This window comes from Diospyros lotus, chromosome 1, assembly GCF_014633365.1.
Source record: "Diospyros lotus cultivar Yz01 chromosome 1, ASM1463336v1, whole genome shotgun sequence".
Taxonomy (NCBI): domain Eukaryota; kingdom Viridiplantae; phylum Streptophyta; class Magnoliopsida; order Ericales; family Ebenaceae; genus Diospyros; species Diospyros lotus.
The window spans coordinates 49,255,813-49,279,495 of NC_068338.1; the positions used below are offsets into that span (position 1 = coordinate 49,255,813).

The 23,683-nt window shown below is 36.0% G+C and overlaps 3 protein-coding genes across 5 annotated transcripts; 2 read left to right on the forward strand and 1 right to left on the reverse strand.

The window, feature by feature from the left end:
* The first annotated feature begins 7,965 nt into the window (after positions 1 to 7,965).
* On the forward strand, positions 7,966 to 12,078 carry LOC127793585 (translocase of chloroplast 34). Its single transcript, XM_052324366.1, has 8 exons — positions 7,966 to 8,169; positions 8,439 to 8,540; positions 9,059 to 9,166; positions 9,244 to 9,368; positions 9,524 to 9,788; positions 11,111 to 11,179; positions 11,269 to 11,430; positions 11,587 to 12,078. Exons 2-8 carry the CDS (start codon positions 8,442 to 8,444, stop codon positions 11,662 to 11,664), a joined length of 906 nt encoding a protein of 301 aa, XP_052180326.1. The 5' UTR covers positions 7,966 to 8,169; positions 8,439 to 8,441; the 3' UTR covers positions 11,665 to 12,078.
* A 958-nt stretch (positions 12,079 to 13,036) lies between these two features.
* LOC127813283 (cell division cycle 20.2, cofactor of APC complex-like) lies at positions 13,037 to 16,509 on the forward strand. Of its 3 annotated transcripts, none has more exons than XM_052354182.1 (8): positions 13,037 to 13,154; positions 13,305 to 13,403; positions 13,922 to 14,107; positions 14,616 to 14,885; positions 14,980 to 15,082; positions 15,184 to 15,506; positions 15,806 to 15,967; positions 16,061 to 16,509. In XM_052354182.1, exons 1-8 carry the CDS (start codon positions 13,065 to 13,067, stop codon positions 16,202 to 16,204), a joined length of 1,377 nt encoding a protein of 458 aa, XP_052210142.1. In that variant the 5' UTR covers positions 13,037 to 13,064; the 3' UTR covers positions 16,205 to 16,509. The 3 variants fall into 3 exon arrangements, with proteins under 3 accessions (XP_052210142.1, XP_052210149.1, XP_052210157.1); XM_052354189.1 differs by having other exon boundaries at positions 16,068 to 16,207; XM_052354197.1 differs by lacking the exons at positions 13,037 to 13,154; positions 13,305 to 13,403 and adding an exon at positions 13,637 to 13,754.
* A 2,417-nt stretch (positions 16,510 to 18,926) lies between these two features.
* LOC127808063 (superoxide dismutase [Fe], chloroplastic) lies at positions 18,927 to 23,627 on the reverse strand. The gene is made up of 9 exons (XM_052346405.1): positions 23,495 to 23,627; positions 23,380 to 23,417; positions 21,993 to 22,067; positions 20,735 to 20,923; positions 20,287 to 20,458; positions 19,996 to 20,114; positions 19,630 to 19,656; positions 19,482 to 19,505; positions 18,927 to 19,345 (listed from the first exon to the last, which is right to left on the reverse strand). Exons 1-9 carry the CDS (start codon positions 23,604 to 23,606, stop codon positions 19,247 to 19,249), a joined length of 855 nt encoding a protein of 284 aa, XP_052202365.1. The 5' UTR covers positions 23,607 to 23,627; the 3' UTR covers positions 18,927 to 19,246.
* Between the last annotated feature and the right edge of the window lie 56 nt (positions 23,628 to 23,683).

Sequence of the window (23,683 nt, forward strand, 5' to 3'; positions counted from 1 at the left end):
AATGCGGCAGCTTCGATAATCTTATTTCTTTTATTATCTTATTAATCTTATTAATATATTAAAATGTGATAATCTGTATTTTGTCATGTAACAATCAATTGTGATCTCTTTCCTTTGCATTAAATTAAATATATAATTAATTAATTAATTATTAAAGTAAAACTATTTATTATATTATATTTATTTATAAATATATTAATATTAAAAAATTCATACATTATTCTTAAAAATATAATTAATATCTTAATTAACATGAATGAACTTACCCCAAACTCATGCATTGCATGGTAATAATTCCACAAAAAAACTTGCATAGTCAAATAAATCAGTAACTACGTATTAATTTTCTTTCATAGTCTTGAAAATATAAATTATTTTCTCTTTATTTTCAAAACTAATGCATGAGTTTTTTAATATTAATTATAATTTAAAATATCATATTTTCAAAATCAATAAATCTGTTTGGATATAATCTATCCAAATAGAACTGTATTTTTTTGTTATTTCAATTATTGATGTTAGGATAATTATGTTATTTATCATTTTATTTACCACCAATGCTCTTTCTTGTCACAACTCAAAATTTATTTCTCTATCTTTCTTGTTAATTTAAAATTTAAATTTTAGTCTCTCACCTTATTTAATGACTTTTTAGAATCTCATGTATCGGTGTGGCTTTCTGTAATAAGCTATTATGTGCTTCTTCTTCATCTAAGTCAAAATTTCATTATCTATATTTCTTATTAATTTTAAATTTTAAATTTTAATCACTCGCTTTATTTAATAAATTTTAAGAATATAAATATTAATAATGGCCTTCTCCAAAAAGATTTTATGTTATTCTTCTTCGTTTGAGTCCAAGTCCAACTTATATTTCTTCTCTATCTTATGTTTCTTCTTAATCCAATCTCTATCTTCATATCTTCCACATTATTTTCTTATTTTTTTTAAGAATTATGGAAATGTATATCTAGTAGCCGACCGTGATTCGTAGATCCGCAATGAGTAAATAAGTCCAAATGCAATGAGGATGAACAGAATATAATGTACACATGAAGTTTTTACGTAGTTCGGCCAAAATGATGCCTACTCCATGACTGTTCTCTGGATATTCCGACAGAGTAACAGTATACTATTATGGTTGTTCTCTCTATTTTACAGTGATATTCTTGACCTCTATTTATAATGAGGGTTGTTTACAATTGCATAAAATACAAAAGTATAGAGATGATATCATGGGAGACAATATGTCCTTATCATCTCCATAAAATCGAGAGTGGGGCTCCGTATTACCAGGGATCTGGTTTGCATCAGATAAAGTAAATAGGTCCCTGCCTCCGATTATTCAACAATAATGTTGTTATGCGAGCTCAATAGTATGAGCTTTTCAATGTTAATTAAAATTTAATATATCATATTTTCAAAACTATGAAAGAAAAATTAATACATTGTAAAAGAAAAATAAATCAAAATCTATATTTTTAATATTTTGTTATCATCGCATAAATTAACTTTAAAGAGCAAAAAAACATTAAAAAAACCCATACTTCCTTGAGTTAAGGAGTTTTAATTTATATTTATAAATAAATATATACTATAATAAATAATTTTACTTTTATAATTAATTAATCACTACCTTTAATTTAATATAAATATTTAATAATTTGTTGTTTCAATGTAATAGCTTTTGTGTATAAATAAGAAGTTCTTGTTAAGATTTTTTTATTTTATATAATACTATGCAATTTAACAAAACAAAATTTAAAGTAACTTTTTAAAATATAAATGAAATAGTTGATTTTGTCAATTAAATCAAACCTAGCAAAACACAATGAACATTGAAGGTTTGAGTCATCAGATTTTGGGAGATTCCATACTTTGAAGATAAATTATAAACTTGTAACATTGTTATTGAGATGATTTTAATTGATGGACATGTCTTTTTGTTCCTTATAAATTTATTATTAATTATTTGTATAGATTTTGCCATCAAAATTATAGAGTAGAAGAATTCATGCAACAATCAAACATTAATTGACTTAGTCTTTCAAAACATTGATTTGTGAATGATAATTGTATTTTATGTCCAATTTTATATTTATATACAACAATATGAAATATAAGACTATAAGTCACAAGTACAAATTAAACTTAATATTAATGACTATTATTCTATATGTTATGAATAAAAGTTTTTTAATACAAAATTTTATCTTTAAATTATTTACTAATATTTTGAGTGCAGTTGAACTTGATGAAAATAATTTGTTTGGTAAATATAAAATTGATTATATAATTATTTATGCATTTATAATTGATATATTTTTTAATTTTATTAAATATATAGTTGAAGAGGTCGTTGGCAAAGATAATACTAAGTGCCAAGAATCTTGTAGAATGACAAGTGAGAAAATGTGATAATCTACTTAATGTGTTAATTATTCTTTAACATATTAAATTATCGTATATTGAATTAAGGATGTTATCTATTAACACATTGAACAACGAATAATTAATTAAACTTAAATTTTAATAAAAGACTGAGTATTAAAAGAAAAAAAAATCATAATTATCAATTATGCTAAAGTCATTTAAAATAATAAGTTTAATTTTTTATTTTTAAATTTATAAATCTATTTTGATTACGCATGGCATGGGTTTAACATTAATGGTTTGTTAAAATTATCAAATCTCGTTTAATAATCGTTTTGGGGTCTCTTGTTAATTTTCAAGAGAACTGTAAATAAAACTCAATGTAGAGAGAAATCGTACTACACTACTTTATTCAGAGAAAGATGTTGGCTTTATAGCCTACAATGGATAACAAAGGAAAACAGAAAAAATATCCTCTAGAAACACGGATTCTCTCAACAATAATTCAAATATTTCCTAATAATCAGGGATTATTCAACAACAATTAAGGATAACAGAAGAACCATTCAACACTCTCCCTTAAACTAAATGATCTAGATGCATTTAGTTTACTTCTGACATTGAACAAACACCCAACAGTCCTCTATGCTTCACAAAGGTCTCTAATTTCAATGGCTTAGTCAAGATATCAGCAACCTGATCTTGACTTTTGCAGTAAACCAGCTCCACAACCTCATCTTTTGTCAGATCACGAAGGAAATGAAACCTGATATCAATATGTTTACTCCTACCATGTTGCACAGGATTTTTAGACAGCTTGATAGTAGAAGTATTGTCACAATACAACACTGTTGGTCCCTTTTGAGTATGATGAACTTCTTCAAGTAACCTCCTCAACCATACTCCTTGACATGCACAGGATGCAGATGCAATAAATTCAGCTTTAGTTGTGGACAAAGTGACCACTGGTTGTTTTCTTGAGGACCAGGAAATAGCTGCATCACTTAAGAAAAAAACATGACCTGATGTGCTCTTTCGATCATTCAAGTCTCCTGCAAAATCACTATCACTAAAACCAATCAACTTATCACTGCCACCCCTCTTGTAAAAAACCCCATAATCACATGTTCCTTTTAGATATCGAAGGACCCTCTTTGCAGCTTGCAAATGAAGCTCTGTAGGGCTCTCCATAAACCTGCTAATTAAGCTTATGACAAACATCATATCTGGCCTCGTAGCTGATAAGTACATCAAGCTACCAGTCAACTGCCTGTAGAAGGTCTGATCAACTTTTACTCCTCCCTCATCCTTTAAAATCTTGAAACCAGGGACAATTGGGTTGTGAGAAGGATTGCAATTCTTCATTTTGAATCTCTCTAAGACTTCTTGTGCATACTTCTTTTGATTAATGAAGATGCCTGCAGCAGATTGCACAACTTCTATTCCAAGGAATTATCTCATCTTCCCTAAATCTGTCATTTCAAACTCCTCCTTCATAGAGAATTTAAATTCTCTAATCATTGATTCATCATTCCCTGTGAATATTAAATCATCCACATATAAACATACGATTAATAATTTACCTCCTTCTTCTGTTTTGATGAATAGTGTGTGCTCATAAGGACATTTCCTGAACCCAACCCTTGTGAAGTACCCTTCTATTCGGATGTACCACGCTCTGGGTGCTTGTTTTAACCCATACAAAGCCTTTCTCAATTTGTAAACCTTGTGTTCATTCCCTTTGCTCACATATCCTTGTGGTTGTTCGATGAAAACTTGCTCTTTCAGCTCTCCATGCAGGAAAGCTGATTTTACATCAAGCTGAAACAAGATCCAATCATTGAGTGCCGCCAAAGAAATCACTAATTGAATTGTATCATGTCTTGCAACTGGTGCAAATACCTCAGAATAATCAACTCCATACTCTTGTGTGTACCCTTTTGCCACAAGCCGAGCCTTGAATTTGTCAACCTCTCCCTTCTCATTGAGTTTGGTTTTATAGATCCATTTGACACCTATTGCCTTTTCTCCTTTAGGAAGATCAACTAACTCCCAGGTGTCATTTTTCTTTATGGCTTCAATCTCAGCATCCATTGCTTGTCTCCACTTTTTGTTCTTGACTGCTTCGTTAAAGAAAATTGGATCACTGTCTGCAAAGAGTGCAAGATAGACTTGAGGGTCCTCATCAGACAGCTCTCCTCCACTTGTATAATCCTCCATTCATGCTGGTCTTCTTCCTTGACGTGGCAGAGGCTCAACAAATGTTTCTGGTACTTCATTGATGTCACTTGAGTCAGTGCTTGTACTGTCATCAGCTTGTTGCATCTCCTGGTGTGACTGTTCATCACTATTTTCTGCAAGGTCTACAGCACTTTCATTGATTTTATTACCACTCCAATCCCAACAGCTTTCCTCATCAAAGACAACATCTCGAGAAATGATAATTTTCTTTGTCAAAGGATTATAGAGTCTATAGGCCTTTGATTCTTCACTTACTCCAAGAAGCACACACTTGACCCCCTTGTCATCAAGTTTCTTCCTTCTTTCATCTGGAACTCGTGCATAGGCTATACTTCCAAATATTTTGAAGTAGTTCACTACAGGTTTATTTCCAGACCATGCTTCCTGTGGAGTCATATTTTTTACAGCAAAAGTGGGACTTCTATTAAGCACATGCACACTCCAATTGACAGCTTCAGGCCAAAATTCTTTGGGAACTTTCTTCTTAGACATCATGCTTCGAACCATGTTCATTATGGTTCTATTTTTTCTTTCTGATACACCATTCTGATGGGGTGAGTATGCAGCTGTTAACTGCCTCCTAATTCCCTTCATTTCACACCAGGTTGTGAACTCTTTTGACATGAATTCACCCCCACGGTCAGTGCGCAGTGCTTTGATAAACTTTCCTGTTTCTTTTTCAACAAAAACTTGAAATTTCTTGAACATCATAATGGCTTCAGATTTTTCAAACAAAAAATATACCCAAGTTTTTCTACTAAAATCATCCGTAAAAGTAATAAAATACCTTTTCCCACTATTTGAGGTAGGATTTATAGGTCCACAAATGTCTGAATGAATGAGTTGTAATGGCTGATCAGCTCTCCAGGTGCTACTCTTTGGAAATGATTCTCTTTGCTGCTTGCTTAAGATACATTCTTCACACATACGCGAAGGAGATTGGATTTTTGGAAGCCCTCTCACCATCTGTTTTTCCTCCAGAGTTTTCAATCCATTAAAGTTGAGATGTCCGTATCTATGGTGCCAAAGCCATGTAGAATCTTGCACAGTTGACTGAAAACAACCTTGATCTTTACTTGCAGTTTGAGTTTCCAAAGTAAACATGCGATTACCAGCCATCTTGACCATTGCTACCAGTTCATTCCTTGGATCATATATTTGACAACTATGCTTCTGTATTATAATAGCAAAGCCATTTTCTTGCAACTGACCCAAGCTTATCAAATTGCTTTTGAGCTCGGGGACATAGAACACTCCACTAATGATTTGCACGACTTTGTTCATCATGATTTTCACATCTCCTTTCCCCATAACATTAATGCTCGAATTATTGGCCAGCTTCACAGTTTCTCGAAATGTTTCATCAAGCTCGGAGAACAATGTTCGATTACCACTCATGTGGTTACTACATCCGGAGTCAAGATACCATACTTCTTTTGCATAATCTTTCGCTGCATGGTTTTCATAAGCTTCTTTGCCATCCACGTAAGCCATCAAGAGCAGCTCCTCTTCGGTTTCAGCAAGATTTGCCTTTGTATCTTTCTCTTTTTCAGGACATTCCCACTGGTAATGCCCCAACTTGTGACAATTATAACACTCCAATTTTGACTTGTCAAATAAGCCTCGGCCTCGACCCCTTCATCTACCTCGAAAACCTCCATGACCTCTGCCTCTCCCTAGAGATGATTCACCAGCAGTAGTCACTTTTAGAACATGCTCTTCCTCCACATGACTGAGCATTCGTTGTTCATGAACTAGGAGTGAGCTCTGTAATTCATCTATTGAAAGATTGTCAATATCCTTTGATTCCTCAATAGAACACACAACATAATCAAACTTTGGTGTCATTGATCGAAGAATCTTCTCAATCACAGTCACATCTTCCAGAGTTTCTCCATGAATCCTCATCCGATTTGCAATGGCCAATGTTCTTGCAAAGAACTCATTCACTGTCTCTCCAATTTTCATGTGAAGGATTTCAAACTCCTTGCGAAGAGCTTGCAATTGAGCACGCTTAACTCTGGCTGTGCCTTGGTATTTCTTCTTGAGAGAGTCCCATATGTCTTTTGCTGTATCTTTCTTGAGAATTGTCTCAAGAATTGCACGGTCAATAGCCTGAAACAGGTAGTTCTTAGCTTTCAAGTCCTTCAGCTTCTCGGCTTCAAGATTCTTGAGTTGCACCTCCGTCAGCACTTCGTCCTTTTTTGGCTCTTTTATCCCATTCTCAATTAGCCCCCAGTACTCTTTTGAACGAAGAAAATTCTCCATTAGCATACTCCAGTGGTCATAGTGACCATCGAAGCGAGGAATTGCCGGTTGCACAAAGCCACTTCCATTTTCTGATGCCATGGATCTTTGCTGCTTCAAGTGAAAGCTGCTGCTTCTTCAATTGTCAGGCCCCCAATGGAGCTCTGATACCAGATGTTAATTTTCAAGAGAACTGCAAATAAAACTTAATGTAGAGAGAAGTCGTACTACACTACTTTATTAAGAGAAAGATGTTGGCTTTATAGCCTACAATGGATAACAAAGGAAAACAGAAAAAATATCCTCTAGAAACACGGATTCTCTCAACAATAATTCAAATATTTCCTAATAATCAGGAATTATTCAACAGCAATTAAGGATAACAGAAGAACCATTCAACATCTCTAACATAAGAACCTAAATTTTAAGAGATGTCTTGATAAAAAATCTAAAATATAAGTATAAATGGTCAATTTACATAACCTAATAATAAATGAGATGTTGTGATTAATTTTTAAAAAATGAATTTATTAGGCTAATTTAAAATTTGTCCAAATCAAATAATTAAAATTCATAAAAAGGATGATATTTTTTATTTTTGAATAATTTATATTTATTGTGTCTTATTTTTTATATTTAAATAATTTTATTTATTAATTAAATATATAAAATATAATACATTTATAATCAATTAATAAAATTGCTTGGATATTAAAAATAAGATATAATAAATAAATTTGAACATCAAATAATTTTTTTATTATATATTAATGTATATCAAGTCAGTTTTTTTTGTTAACAAAAATTGATAACAAATTAAAATTTAATAACTGTGATAATAAAGATTAAGTTATAATGAATAATTTATTACAAAATATAAAACAATTTATTCACGTATTATTATTTATATATATGACAACTATATAAAATTAAAAATATATATAGAGAGAGTATCAAATTCGCTCCCGAAGTCCAATCTTACGAGAAGTTAGAACTAAACTCCCCTGAAACATCGGGTCGGGTCGGGTCGGGTCATCAGAAGCTGGATGATCCATTTTGTCAGAATGGATAAAGAAGCGGGTGCCGGAGTGTAATTTAGGGGAAAGGCAAACCCTAAACAAACACCACAAAACAAAAAAGGGGGGACAGAGAAAGAGAGGGAGGGGGACATAAAATCCAGGGCGATAAGGCCAGCTGGTCTTTCTGTTGCCGAAGCCTGAGCGTGGCTGAACTGTACTCCAGCATCACCGTTTCGTTTCTTCGTGACCTAATTCCAATTGCCTCCTTTCTCTCTGGATTGCGAGCTAGGTAGGGTCCCTAACTCTATCTCATCTCTTCCATTTACGCATTGCATGCCACGCACAACCCAACACTCGTTCTTTTAGGACCTTTCTCTGGGGTTTATCTCAATTTTCACTTATTTTTGTCCTACTTGGAGGTATCCGTGCTTTAATTATCAGATATTGAAGAGTTGAACGAAGGAAACCCTAACTATGGTGATTTGTTTTAGTTTTTGTGGCATTTTATGTTTCTGTGCGTTTGTTTCAATTTTTTTGCTTGGGGTTTTCTTCTTACAGTCGATGGCGGCTCAAATAACCCGAGAATGGACCGGAATTCAGACGTTCCCGCCGGCTACCCTGAACAAATTGCTTGAATTGCTTGGGAAACTCAAACAGGAGGTCCATTGTTGTTCTATTGATTGCATTAAATTTCATTACTTGAAGCCCTTATTGTTGTTGTCGCCGAGAACAGGAGCAACCACTTTGAGTGTTGTTTGCGGACTATTGAGAAGGGAGTGCCCATTTGGAGTTGTTTTCAAGTTGTAGAGATGTGTAGTCTTCTGTCGGAAACAGGAAATGTGAAAACAATACAGAGTGCAATTGGCAGGACCATATTCACGAATTCCCCTGTAATAGAAAATGTGAATGGGGTTCAGGGCATTCAATTTGAAGTATTTTTGAAATAAATTTCCATACAGCAGGCTAGTTCACATTCATAAATGACGCTGAATGGGACTAAACTAACTAATTCATGAATTTCTCATAATTTCTGTTTGAAATTTTTGAGAAGAGAAATTAAAAACAAACATGGGAAGTATTAAATCAATACCAGATGCTGATGTCTTACCACATTTGTAAATTCTCCTCAACAGTCAAAGGGATAATGCTATTATTGATAGCTGAATGTTTTATTATAGGATGTAAACACCTTGACAATTCTCGTGATGGGGAAAGGAGGTGTTGGAAAATCTTCAACTGTGAACTCTATCATAGGGGAGAAAGTAGTGGCCGTCAGTGCTTTCCAGGTATATGTTTTTAACTTTTATTACGGACCCATAGCTGGTCATTTGGTACTGGATACATTTCTTGTATGACTTTGCAGTCAGAAGGACCAAGACCTGTCATGGTTTCACGGTCACGAGCAGGATTTACATTGAACATAATTGACACTCCAGGACTTGTTGAAGGAGGATATGTCAATGATCAGGTTCTTGACTTGATAAAAAGGTTTGTATAAGCTAAAAAATTGTAATTATATTATAAATACAAGATTTATCTACAACCCATTTACATATGTGATATTTTCAATTTGAAATTTAAATTTCTGAAAGATTCTATGCTCAAATGACTTTGATCTCATTCTGATGGGTCTTTATGAATAGGTTCCTTTTGAATAGGACCATTGATGTTTTGCTTTATGTTGACCGGCTGGATGCATATAGAGTGGATAACTTGGATAGGCAAGTTGTCAGAGCTATAAGTGATAGTTTTGGTAAAGAAATATGGCGCAGAGGAGTGGTTGTCCTGACACATGCTCAGCTCTCCCCTCCAGATGGTTTGAGTTATGAGGGTTTCTTTTCTAGAAGATCAGAAGCTCTTCTAAAAGTTGTTCGTCTTGGGGCTCGGATAAAGAAGCAAGATGTCCAGGTATTTCTTTCTCTATTAATTCACTTGGAGGGTGATTAATCTGTAGTTAGGTGAGGTGGGTTGCGAATTGGGGCAGGATGGTATTGCAATAAAAGAAGTGTAAATGTTGCATTCGAGAATAAATTATAGTAACAACACCGCTAGGGAAAAAAACCGAGGGGAGCTCATGATGTTCCCTAGTGATCATATATTGCTATTCAAATGAAGGGGAAGGAAGTGCAAGGGTGTGGCTTGGCAAAAAAACTGTCAACAAAGATCAGGGACACACTCATATATGATATTATGTAGTTGTTGCTTCTGTTTTTTATGTTGATGAAAAGGGGGACTTGTATTCTGCTACAGTCCATCAATGTCTCCATCTCCAAACATGAAGGTTAAGTGTGTGTAGAATATTCTCTAAATATAAGTATAGTTTTTATATTTATAGTTGTATCATCTATTGATTCAATATGCTTCAACTGAGTGAATTTTGTATTTAATCCTAGTTATACAAGTTCCTGAACTCGTGGTGGATTGTGTTTTTATAAGAAGCATGCAACCTCATAGAATGGTGATTGTATAGACTCTCGAGGTTAGATTGCATGCGTGCCTAGCTAGTGTCCAAGTTTTTGGCCCAACAACTGCTCATATAGGCCTAAGGCTTACTGAGAATTTGGTAGGAATGATACCCACATTCTGACAGAACCCAGATTCAAAAGTTAACTCACATGGATATCTGGCCATACATTTTCAGTATGTTCCTACCTGTAAAAGGATCTCAGATTCAGCTGCATATGCCTACTATATTTTTGTACCCATGTGCCCAATGGCTTTCCTCTCACCCATTCCAGGGTAGTGAAGTTTCTAATGTGTTCTTATTAAGCAACAAACTGTGCATGTCCAAGACAAGCATGTGTACACTCCAAACGTCTGGTTCCGAGTAAATATTAAGCATCAAGACATCTTGGCATGTATTGGGAAATGATTGACATGGATGTAACACCAATTTTAGTTTTCTGTTAGATTTCTTATAAGCACTCTTTGTTCATGTGCTCACATGTTATCAATTTCCTCTGAGCTTTGCCTCTAAAAAGTTATGTTGGAACTTGGAACTGGAATTTATGGAATTATAAATAGTCAATACTTATTATGGGACTTGGTTCCATGTAATAGTGCTTGTCTTGATTTATTCTGACATGGGCTCTCATATCTTCTTTGGTCGGGTTGTTTTCTCATGATAATTTGTTTCTTAACAATATTTTTGGGCTTCATACCTTGGTCTTTCTGCACGGTTGTCTGACATTCTTTTAGGGATCTAATTTTGTCTTAATTGCTGGTCCCAGGCTTCTTCTATTCCCGTTGTTTTGGTTGAGAACACCGGGAGATGTAATAGGAATGAGAATGATGAAAAGGTTGGTATCCTCTGTTGTGTCATCCAATTGCTTTTTATTTTATTGATGTAATCTGATATGGAGATGGTTGATTGACCTTTGCCTCGCAGATTATTCCAAATGGGATTGCCTGGATTCCGAATCTAGTCGAAACAATAACAAGTGTTGTTTCAAATGGGAGTAAGGGCATTTTGATTGATAAAAAGTTGATCGAGGGGCCAAACCCAAATGAAAGGGGAAAGATATTGATTCCTTTCATTTTGGCATTTCAAGTATGCTTCAAAACTTGCGTTACTGTGCATGCCGTTGTTATTTAATGCGGATTATTATATAATTTCTCATTAATAGTCCTCCATACTTTAAAATCCTCTCATCCTTTAATGTGATATTTATACAATTTCGGATAAATTGTTTTCTCTTTTTAACAGTACTTCTTCGTTGTCAAACGGATACAAAGATGGATTAAGGATGACATTGCAAGAGAAAGTAAATCTGCGTGGGAGTAGTGGAACATGGGTTTGGCTAACGTGAAGAAGCTCCACCTGCTTGGTTGTTGGTTTTGTTACATCTTGGTGGTTCTTACAGTTAGTGGCAGTATTAATCTGCGGCTGTTTGTTCAGTGTTTAGAGAGAACCAGTTTTGTACTATGTTCCTTCATACTTCCCTTTGCATCAACCTTTTTCTAGTGTTGCTGAGCACGCCTTTTCTTTTTTTGGGCTCCAGGATTGCTGAACATTTTATGTACTGTTTTTGTGTTTGCTTGCTCTCATTTCCTATAAAGTGCCAACTTTGTGTTTACTGAGCCCATCTTGTTAGATTAGATTGCCATAAATAGACTCTTGTAGTAGACAGCCTGTTGAGTCTAGCATGTACTGGTGTTAAAATTAATTTATAGATGTGGAGGGGAAGGTCTTTTAACGTATGCTGGGGTTGCTTTTTATGCATTTTCGTGATTAAATGCGGCGAGTCTTGATAATAACGGTAATTGATAATAATATATAGTAGTAAGGTGGTTTTGCTTTTATCGAAAAGTTTATTAGTTTTAAGTTGTGAATATAGTTTTTTTTTTTGGATGAAAAACCCTATTTCCTTAAGTCTCTCGATCTGATGCAGAAGAAACCCAGTACTTCCTCTATCTCTGTGTCTTTATTATTGTTCCTTTTAATTGTTTTCTTCTCATTTTCTTTTATTCCAGTCAGTTATGTTCAGTTGGAACTTGATTTTCATCCTTAATTGATGAGTTCAGATTATACTGTTCAGAGGTTTTCATTTTATGGTGTTTGATGTGATGTGCTGTTCTGTGCTGCTGACGGCTGACTTTAAGAGTAACTAAATAATTGCATTAAAATCTATCATTTATTCTAAAATTCTAATTATTCACTATTTTAAATTTAAAAATATAAGAACAATATTCTTAAGACCTTTATTATTTCTTTAACACAATGTGTTTGAATATTCTTTTACTACTACTCTTCTTAACTTTTCAGGTATAAATTGTACAAAATTATAAATTATAAAGAATAGTGATTTCTCCTGTAAATTGATTTAAAATTTGATGATTTGATTAGAAGAATAAAACCAGCTAAATTAACTTAAGTTAATCCTTTGCAAACACCCAATGCTAGTGCTAGTGTAAAAAATTAAATAGAAACTAACTAATTTTAATTTTAAAGCCTCTAATCTAATTTAGTAATATTATTATTTGAAAAACTCAAAAAACATCTTCCTTTTCCTGATTTTCCTATAAAACGTCTGGAAGCCTCGCGACGGTTGGGGTTGGCTAGAGGATAGGAAATCAATCAACCGTCACTATTAAAACGAAACGGACAGTTTTGGCGGGAAACTGTTAATACGCAGAAATTCAAGAAAAGTGTAGACTGCTGGGCTTGGCGAATCAGCATCATCGATGGATCCAGACGCCGAGTGGAAGAGACCACAGAGCGATTTGTTCTCTCCGACTCGCCTCCGTAGCAGTCCCGTTCAGTACGATTTCCCGGTAGCATGCATGGACTTTTGTTTCTTCGATCTAGGAAAAACAGACAATCTTTATTCGTCTTTTTTTTTTTTTTTCCCGTTTTATGTTTCTCTTTTTGTAGTTTGACCTGTACATGTTAATAATGGATGCGTCGATTTTTGTGGATAAAAGGGCGATCGGTTTATACCCAGTAGGAGCCTGATGGATCTTGATCATGCTCATTCTTTGCTCACAACCAGGGCGGAAGTTGCCCCCAGCCCTAAATTCAATGTTAGCTCTCTCTCTCTCTCTCTCTCTCTCTATATATATATATATATATATGTGTGTGTGTGTGTGTGTGTGTGTGTGTGTGCGTGCGTGTGTGTGCGTGCGTGCGTGCACGTGATCTCTTGGACTCTGGCATATGGTTTCTTGGATTGTACCAACTTGTTAAAATCTGTCGTAAGCATTAAGGATATGCAAATGAAATTGGTTTCTTATTTTCCTTTGAAGAAATGTTCTCTCTCTCTCTCTCTCGATTTCTTGAATTATTGCACATGGGTCTTATTGGATTTGTCCAAGTTTTTGAACTTCGTGGTTGTGGAAAGAAGAATATGCAAATGGAATTGGGGCTTTTCTGAAGTAATGTTCTGGTTCTAAGGTTTTTTTGGGCTGCAAGTGTTTCTAATTGTGGCATGAAGACTATGTTACATTATTTTATTCGTATTTTGGAGTTTACGTATTGATCTTAGAGGTTTGGAAGAATTTTCTGAAATCTTTAAATGGGTGTTTTATATTTTGGGTGGCAGGAAAAGTACCGGCAGAAGCTGGAGGAGAATATAAATTTAGATTCTGAAGGAAGGCCATTCAGGATGCTGGTTTTCAGGGGTAGCCCAAAATCAAGTAGAAAGTCTCTTCGTCATATTGATGAAATGAGGCATAGTGAGGAGGAGGCTTTACATTGTTCAAATAAGCAATACCGGCGATTCCCGAAGGTACATGGTCACTGTGCTTTTTCTTCTTAATAGTTACTTTCATATTGCCGGTAGTCATGAGCTTGCTTCGATCATAGAAATTCTCTTGTTTAGAGAGAATGATTTTAGGTGGATTTTCTTCTTGGAAGTGTTTTAAACTCTTAAATCCTAAAGTTGTGAGCTTTCTATGATCAGACAAGACTTCTTGCTCATTTGATTTTGACAACGTATTGATTTGGGTAGCAGGTAGTAGTAACTAGCTCCGGGTTGATTGTGATTGCAGTAGTTTTAGCGGTTCCTATTTTTGGCATTTCCATTAATGTTTAGCTGAAGTGGTCTGAGTGTTGAGAACCTTGTCCTCACACTTGTGTAAGTCTGAGCCTTGCGTATCCTGAACACTAACCGCTGACTTTCTTCTTCTTTTTTATTTTTCGTTTGACCATATGTAATCAATTCCAAACTATTTAATCAACGATGAACAACCTCTTGATTCTACTATTAAAAATGTTCTGATCTAATATTTATGCAGAGTGAAGCTAGTGTCCTCGATGCGCCAAATTTAATGGATGATTACTATATGAATATCATGGACTGGGGGAAAACCAACACTCTTGCGGTTGCTTTAGGATCAGAGATATACCTGTGGAATGCTGGAAACAGAAAAACGCAAAAGTTGCTGCAAGTAGATCACGAACTTGATCATCCTCGTAGCGTAGCCTGGTCTGAAGATGCTAAAACAGTAGCAGTTGGATTCATGTGCTCAGAAATTCAGCTCTGGGATGCCGAGGCTCACAAACTTGTACAGCCCTCTGTTTTGTCCTTCTATTTTAACCTGCTCCAATAAAATAATTTGTTAAGACTTCCTTGGGGAATTTGACTCCCTTTATATTCAGATCAGAAGCTTAGGTGGTCATGAAAAAAGAGTAGGCACCCTCGCGTGGAATGGCCACATTCTAACATCTGGCAGCCAAGATAAATCTATTATTAATCATGATGGTAATGGAAACATGTTTTCTAAGCCTTTTTGCTCTCTGTATTAACACTCCAAATCTAACGACCAAGATGGTTTTTAATTACATGCTTGCTCTTTTTGACAGTACGAGTGAGGACCAATTCCATTTCTCGTACAAGAACACATACTGATGAAGTATGTGGTTTGAAATGGTCAATTGATAGCAGCAAATTGGCAAGTGGTGGAAATGACAATCTTGTATACGTCTGGGAAGCTTCCAAGATAAGTTCGTCCCATTTCTTGCAGAGGCTGAAGGATCATCATGGTGCAGTTAAGGCCCTTGCTTGGTGCCCATATTACTCTGCTTCTGATGTACTAGCTTCTGGAGGCGGTACAGCAGATAAATGTATCAAGATATGGAATGTGATGACAGGACAATGCATTAACAGCATTGACACCAAAGCACAGGCAAGTTTAAAAGAGCCCTCTCCCTTCCTCAAAGATACTCATAAAACTAAATAACGTATGAATAAAAAATGCCCCTGATAGCAAAGGTGGTCTTGCCACACAGTAACTCCGGTGATGTCTTATTGACTCAGTTTGGCAACCAGTTCTTCTCTTATTGGTCTAATCACTTCATTGGTACTTGGTTCTCTGGAGCTTTTTGTTCCAGTCATTACGCTGCATATATATAGTCAAGATTCTGAACGTGCACATTACAAATTTAGTTTTTCACTGCATATAGTAATTTGGTGTTTGAAGGACAGGTTTGCGGCTTGGAATGGAACAGGCATCACAAGGAAATACTGAGCGGCCATGGCTTCAGTGAAGGTGAGCACGGGAACCAACTGTGCTTGTGGAAGTATCCTTCCATGTCTAAAACAGAAGGGGTAATGAGGCATTCATCTAGAGTCCTCCAACTTTCACAGGTAAAACTAGTCCTTCAAAACAAGATCGAGTTTGAACTTAACTGAAATTTCTAATGCTTGAATCCTTGCTCCTATTAAACTGGTCTTTTGCAGAGCCCAGATGGACTGACAGTAGTATCAGCTGGAGCAGACGAGACCCTTCGGTTATGGGAGATTTTTGGACCTCCACAGAACAGCAACTCTAGGATTTCACATCTGGATGGCATGTTGTCCTTGAGGGCATTCCCATTAAGATGAAAGGAAATGGAATACTGGGTATCTTTTCTATTTGCAACTGATGTTAGTTTTGTGCATAAGGATGAGAATAGTCTGTTTCCTAGATAAATTTGGCAAATATGCCATTTGGTTTTTGGTTCCTGCATATCAAATGCCCGATGCCTTTGTAAGATTTTGTAGCATATATGTCTAGAATTCTAATGCTCGGACATAATTATCCATCTTTACAAACTGTGAAAAGGCACAAAAATCCTTATAGTAGCACTCTTAGTCATAGGCTGCCTGTAAATGCTAGTTTCCCTCAGATCAATATGAACAGTCAAAAGTGCAGATTCTTTCATGATGCTTGTTGCTGGATATAACTTCGGATTTTTTTTGTCAATTGGAGGACTCCTTGGAAATAACTCATCAGATTCACTCTTAAACTTTGATGTTCTTGCAGGAAAGGGTTTCCAATTTACTAATTTATTATTATCATTATCATTTTTGCTAAAATTTTCCATTTTATTTTAAGAAAAATTACATATAGTACTCTTGAGGTTTAAAGTAATTGCAAGAATTATTCTTGACATTTGAGAAAATACACTTTGAGGTTTGATGTTGTGTTACAATTTTTTCCCTAAAATTAATTAACCCCCAATTAAATACTCATTAATGACTAAAATACCCTTGTATTTAAAAAACTTCTCACTCTATATATATTTAAAATGCTTATGTCTTTCTCTCTCTCCCCACCTCTTCTTTGGCGACCGAACTGTTGCTCTCTTTTGGCTTGCACTTTTGATTGAACTGTTGCTCTCTTTTTTCCTTTTTCCCCTGCAATCCAATTGCTTCTACTCTTGCCATTGTCCGTGCAACCATTGCCACCGACCACTTTTCTTTGGTCAGTGTGAGATAATTCTTCTTTTTCTTCACTTTTCTTGACAATTGAACGTTTCTAAGGATAGATCAAACCCTAGAATGTTGATTCTCCTAACCTATTATTATATTCATATAGAAATCATTTATTAAATTTGGAATCTAAAGAATCCAAGTTTCATTCTACATATAATATTAGATCAGAATATTTGTAGTCGTAAAATTAAGTAGAGTCAGTTCAAGGGGAAGGTCACTATAGCCTATGTCTAGGGCCCCCAAAAAATAGGGGTCCAAAAAGTTTTCAAAATCAGCCCTGATTGATATCCAAAAAGGAGGCTGCTGATTGAAATTTGTTTATTTTTAATTAATAATTAAAAAGAAAGAAAGAAAAATAATTATAAAAAATTAAAAAATAAAAGAAATTTTTTTATTACTTTTTAAAGAGTTCTTAAATTAATAATGACCTAAGACTCTAAAATCAAGAGGTTGTTTGTCAACTCCTTTGAGTTTCATGATCTCTATTTTAACATTTCTTTCAACTAGTAGAGATCATGATCTCTATGATGGGGTACAACAGATGAATGTATCAAAAGATGGAATTTCAAAACAGGACGATGTGCTAACAGCATCGACACCAAAGCACAGGCAAGTTTGAAAGAGCTCCTCTTTTTAAGATATTATTAAAGCTAAATAAATAGGAATGAAGAATGCCCTTTATGGCATATGCGCTCTTTGCGCCACAGGCTCCAGTGGAGTCTCTTATTGACTTTCAGTTCGAGAAACCAATTTTTCTCCCATTGGTTCTAAACTACTTAATGGCTCATTCCATTTGGTACTCAGTTCTCGGGCAGCTTTTTCTTCCAGACAGTAGATAGCAAATCCAGTGAACTGTTCCTTAATTTCTTGTGTCATTAGCCGATCACATTTTTGGTAGAAGTTAGTAATAGTCTAGATGCTGAACTGCACGAACACGAAATTGGTTTTTCACTGCATTTAGTAATTTGGTGTTTCAAGGGCAGGTTTGCGGCTTGGAATGGAACAGGCGTCACAATCAAATACTGAGCAGCCATGGCTTCTGTGAAGGTGAGCAACGGAACCAACTGTGCTCCTGGAAGTATCCTTCCATGTCAAAAATAGGAGGCGTAGCGAGGCATTCATCCAGAGTCCTCTACATTTCGCAAGTATATACTAGTCGTCCATAACCAGATGTAGCTTGAATTTAACTGAACGTTCAAGTGCTTGAATCCTAGCTCCCGTTAAACTGATCTGTTGCAGAGCCCGGATGGACCAACGGTGGCATCTGCTGGATCAGACGAGATCCTTCGTTTATGGGAGATCTTTGCACCAGCACAGACCAGCAACTCCTGGGTTTTGGATCTGGATAGAATGTTTCCCTTTGGGACATCCTACTTAGGATGATGGGACACGGTACCGGGTATCCTTCTCTACTTACAACTGATTTTGGTGTTGTACATAAGGATTAGAATACTCTGTTTTCAAGATGAATTTGGTGAATATGGCATACCAACAGCCCAATACCCTTTCTTGTGAGGCTTTCTAGCAAACTGTGAAGAGGCAGAAGAATACTTATAGCGGCATTCTTGGTCATAGGCTGCCTGTGCTGTAAATGCTAGTTTCCTTCACAGATCTTTCAAAAATGTACATTCTAAAGTGCAGGTCCTTTCATGATGCCTGTTGCTGGACATAACATTGGATGTTTTGTGTCTTTCTAGAAATGTTTCTAGTCGTCCCTGGAAATATTTTGATAATAGGAAATTATTCCATAAACTCGCTATTTTCGGAATGCTCCTTATTTCTGCTCACTGAAAATTGCTTCAGTGAGCATTTTGGACAATGAAAAGCCATCGAGCATTTTGGACACTAGTTTCATGGCCCTTGGAACCCTCTCAAATATTTGTTACATTAACAATGGAACTTCCAATGCGTGAAACTTTGGGGTAAAACAGAACTACTTAATGTTCATAGCTACTATAGGCAAAGAAAGCTACTTGATACATAATCAACATTATTCAGATCGTGTACTACACCACTCAACTCCAAGTTTACACTATGGAAAACAATGACAAGATGAAGATAGCAAGAATCATACTTGCCATTGTCCTTGCATATAATCCCCGCAGGTTCAATACCTGCCGTTTTCTTCTCTCCTTGTTCTCAATTCTTCCTTTTGGCTCCTTTTCATCTTTAAGCAGCTCCAGACTTTGCCTTTACTAGTCTAGAACTGACTGCTTCCCAGGATACAAGCTTCTCCAGAAACGTTGATATATAATCAGGTCGTCGGTTCTGTGTGAGACATTGGGAACGCTGTTATTGTATTGTATGCTCGACAGTATTAAAGCAAGAGAACAACGGATAAGTGGCCAAAAGGAAAAAAAAGAGCATTAATCATATATTCATATTTGATCAACTGGGGCCATACCTGAAAGTCAAGGTAGTAAGCATGCTGCAGCGTCATATTTCAGAATAAATTAGTATTCAGCTAATAATCATTCTTAATCTGCGTGCGCTCGTGTGTGTGTGTGTGAGAGAGAGAGAGAGAGGTATGAAACAGAGTGTAGGTAGGTTACCTCCCAGACATCAATGGTAAGAAGTGGCTGCAGTAAGCAAATGATAATATCATCAGTTCTCATTGCCAATGAGGTGTTATTTATTTTCATATATCAAAAAGCATCACATATATAAAAAATCACAACACTAAGGTTGATCAAATATTATGAAGTATGATAAATACCAACAGGTAACTAGAGTAGTATCTCCTATCAACACCATATGAGGTGAAGCAGTATGGGGTGTGAGTGCATGTGCGACTTCCCCCATAGCACCCACCCCACCCACCGAAAAACAGGGTGCTAGATAGCATGACTCAGCAATGTATAGGAGGCTACAACCCTCAAAAGACAAAAGGAGAAGTTTAACCAGCTGTGAAGACTTACTGAGTAATTCCAGACAAGGGGGTTCACAGCATTAGGACTCTTCACCACTACTAGCTTCTTGTCCTCCTCTGATGGGAGAGGATTTTCTGCATTACCCACATCAAGTTTATTTGATTTATCTAGAAGAAAACATAGCAGGGTTGTCAGTCAATATGAAATCTAGGAATTATAGAGACATAATTGAAGAAATTGGAAGAAGAAGAGAGATGATTGTTATCTTTCAGTGGGATTTTTGGTCACTGGTCTTTTGGTTGGGAGGGAGGAAAGAGGGGGCAGGGTGTTGTAACTCACATGCAAGCCAAGCCCAACCGGAGCCAAATTGTGTGGCTGCAGCTGCTTTTAACTCTTTAACAAATTCTTCAAAAGAACCAAAGTCTCTCTTAATAAGCTGTAGTAGTTCTCCAGAAGGCTCTCCTCCACCACCTGGCTTCATGGACTCCCAGAAGAACTCATGATTCCATGCCTGCAAAAGAGTAAAAATTCTACCTGATGTTACAAAGAAGTCCATGATAGTACATTATAAAGATCAACATCAACGGGAGATAATTTAATGAATATGTATGGGTTTCACAAAAACCAGGATAACAATGTCATAAAAATGTCTTTAGTAATCAGAGAGGAACAATTCCTCACAACATCTCTCACATGATGGTAAGAGATCCAAAAGAGTGACAAGAAGAAAATGGGCATGAATAGCTTAAAAAAAAGCACATAAGAATAATGGGCACTTGTATCATACTTGTGCAGCATTATTGAAGGGAGGTAGGAGATCGCCCTTGTTGTATGTAGCAAGGATTACGTCTTCTAATGTCTTTCCATCCAATTCTGTTCCCACTATTTGCTTATTTAAGTTATCCACATAAGCTCGGTGATGTTTTCCCCAGTGGTACTCCAGTGTATCACGGCTCATATGCGGTTCCAGGGCATCCTACCACGTATCCATCAAGAAATGAATTACAACCATGACAAAAAAAATCAGTCAAAGTAGCCCAAAATCTTGAAATGTTTGAAAATCCAGCACAAAACTGAAGTGAAGATAAGCAACTGAAGTTTCATCTCTACTGCCTGCCTCGCTTTGCATAAAAAGCTTTAGTTAGTGTAGGTTTTATCTAACCACATGACATATTTAGAGCATAACCAAACGGCTGACTGAGATCTGTCTAGCATTGCCAGACTGGTCAAATTAAAAGCAAACCTTGCTTTGGAAGCTGGCTGCTGGGAATATACTCAAGATTCAAGAAAGCAAACTTGGTCCTAGCTCCAACTTTAATCCAAGTCCGTTGATGCAAAACTGAATCCTCCATACACACCATTCAATTCAATTAGTTTACCCCCTCCTAATACAATGTACAGTTACTTGTGGTAGTAAACATGAAAATCTGACATACACATCTTTTTTTTTTGAAGGTCAATTTCCTTATTATATAGAGGTGACACTGAAGTTCTGTCTTCCATCTGACATACACATCTGTTAAGAGACTCAGGGAGGCTTTGAAAAATTTCCAAAGGTTGCTTCATTAAAGCTATTAAAATTTCAAGGACTATAGTGAATCTATTTGAGCATCTTTTATCTTATTTTTTGGTCATTTTGGTTTTGTCTTAGAGAAAGATCCTTCTGCATTCGCTCAGTCCCGCTAATCAAGTTGAGTAAGTCTATCATAAAACAAAACTCTGGAATTGTCCATCTTTATTGAGGAAAAAAGGGCAAGAAGTAACAAATTGAACTCCTTAGGGCTTTGATACCTGAGCTAAGAGAGTGCAGTGTTACATTACTAACTCAAGTCTATCCCCAACAACTGTAAAACCAGCCAGAACTTGGTCTAATTGAGAATTTCATTGGGATCTGAAGAAAAATTTAGCCCCTAAAATGCTATACACATGATGAAAAAGAACACATTCACTTAGTTTCTTATACCTATTACCAATATTCAGACAAATAGGTACAAAGAGCCTTTAATATTTCAAGATGATATACAAAGAGAACTTTCAAATCTTACCATGGGATATGGAGGAGGCTTCAGTTCAAATTTGGCAGTTATTTTAACTGGACCAGCCTTTAGTAGATATTGTCTCTGCAAAAGATATGTAAGAATGATCACTGGCAACTTTCAAAGAACAAGTAAATATGCCCCTTTCTTTTCTTATACGGAAGTGCAAAGTAATCAAAGGATAAATTTGGATTTTAAATATACAGAATGTGGATTTCCCCAAATTATCACATTTGGAAATCTGGCTCTTGGTTCTTGTACATTCATTCAGATTTCAGTAGATTTCTGGTTCAATTCTCTGACTAGGGTTCTGGTTTTGCTGTTTCTCCAGAGATTGGGGGGTTCATCTATTTTGCAGCGACAGAGAATAAGGATGAAATGCCTGATTTAGGCACATTAACTAGCATACATGACAGCTTGGTTCTTGAAGCTCAAATGCTTGTGGTTGAGTCTCATATTTGTTGACCTTTGCCTGTTCCCAGATTCTATCTTCTGTTTCTGTCATTGTCTTGCAAAATTACTAGCACATTTGCTGCCAGTGCTATCAAAATTGAAGAGAATTAAGCAATTCGTAACTTTAAACCTCACTCCACATGTAAATGTAACACAGTCTCATCAAGCATAGAGGGTGTCTCTAGCACACAAGGCTCCGCACTTTCCAACGATCAGGGGAGGGTAGAGGTGGTTTCCGCAACTCAAACCTTTGACTTTCCAATTAAAAAGGAGCAATCTTACTGCTGCTACTAAAGCTTGCCCTTACAACTTTATCAAGCATATATATAACAATAACAATAATCACAAGTCTTAATTCCACTACGTGGTGTCAGTTACATGAATTCTAAATCTTTAATCATCTTATCGATGGCCATATCCACTATTTCGTCAAGCATATCTCATTATATTTCAAAGTTCAAACATGAAAGAAAATTTTAAACTCTAATAGTCACAAGTCAACAAGCTAATGTTCTGTGACCCTTTTAACTCAGATCCGTTATCAAGTTGTTTTCAACGCTTTTAATATTTATATTTCAGCCCCAACATGCAATCCATTAACAACCATACCCCCCCCCCAAAAAAGAAATCCTCGGTTTGGTTGATTTACTCTTGCCCTCTGACTCTTGAATATTGCTTTCCCCAAAAAAATGAAACAACAAACTACTTAAACAGAGAGCTTACGATAAAATTTGGGATATCGCAGTTCAATCCAATTTATCATTACCAAACGGCACATTTCATCAAACACCATAGTTGCACCTCTGCCACGTAACACAATTTTATCCATCATACAGTAAGAACTTAGAACAGAGTAACTGGAAGTTGAATTTTCCGTATATCCCGAAGCAAAGACACCCACAAACAATGAAAACTAAATGCAGTGCAGTATGTAAAAGCTGACCTTGGTCTTCCTCGCAACCAGCCCCCGAGTGGACCCGCCTGCCATCAAATAACAAAAACAATCAGAAAAGAGAGAATGAACGGAAGAATTCAGAGCTCTATCGATCGAATCGTACCTTGGACCGGGAGAAACGAGCTCGAGAGGGAAGCAGCAGCAGAAGCTGCAATCGCAGCCATATCCGTCTGGCTATTTCCTGAAACTTCCGAAGAGAATGGCGCGTGGCGCATCGCCGATGGCACGAGCCCTATAGCTTAGATAACCAAAAAGGGGTAATTACACGAACGCCCTAAATTAGCGTGCAGTC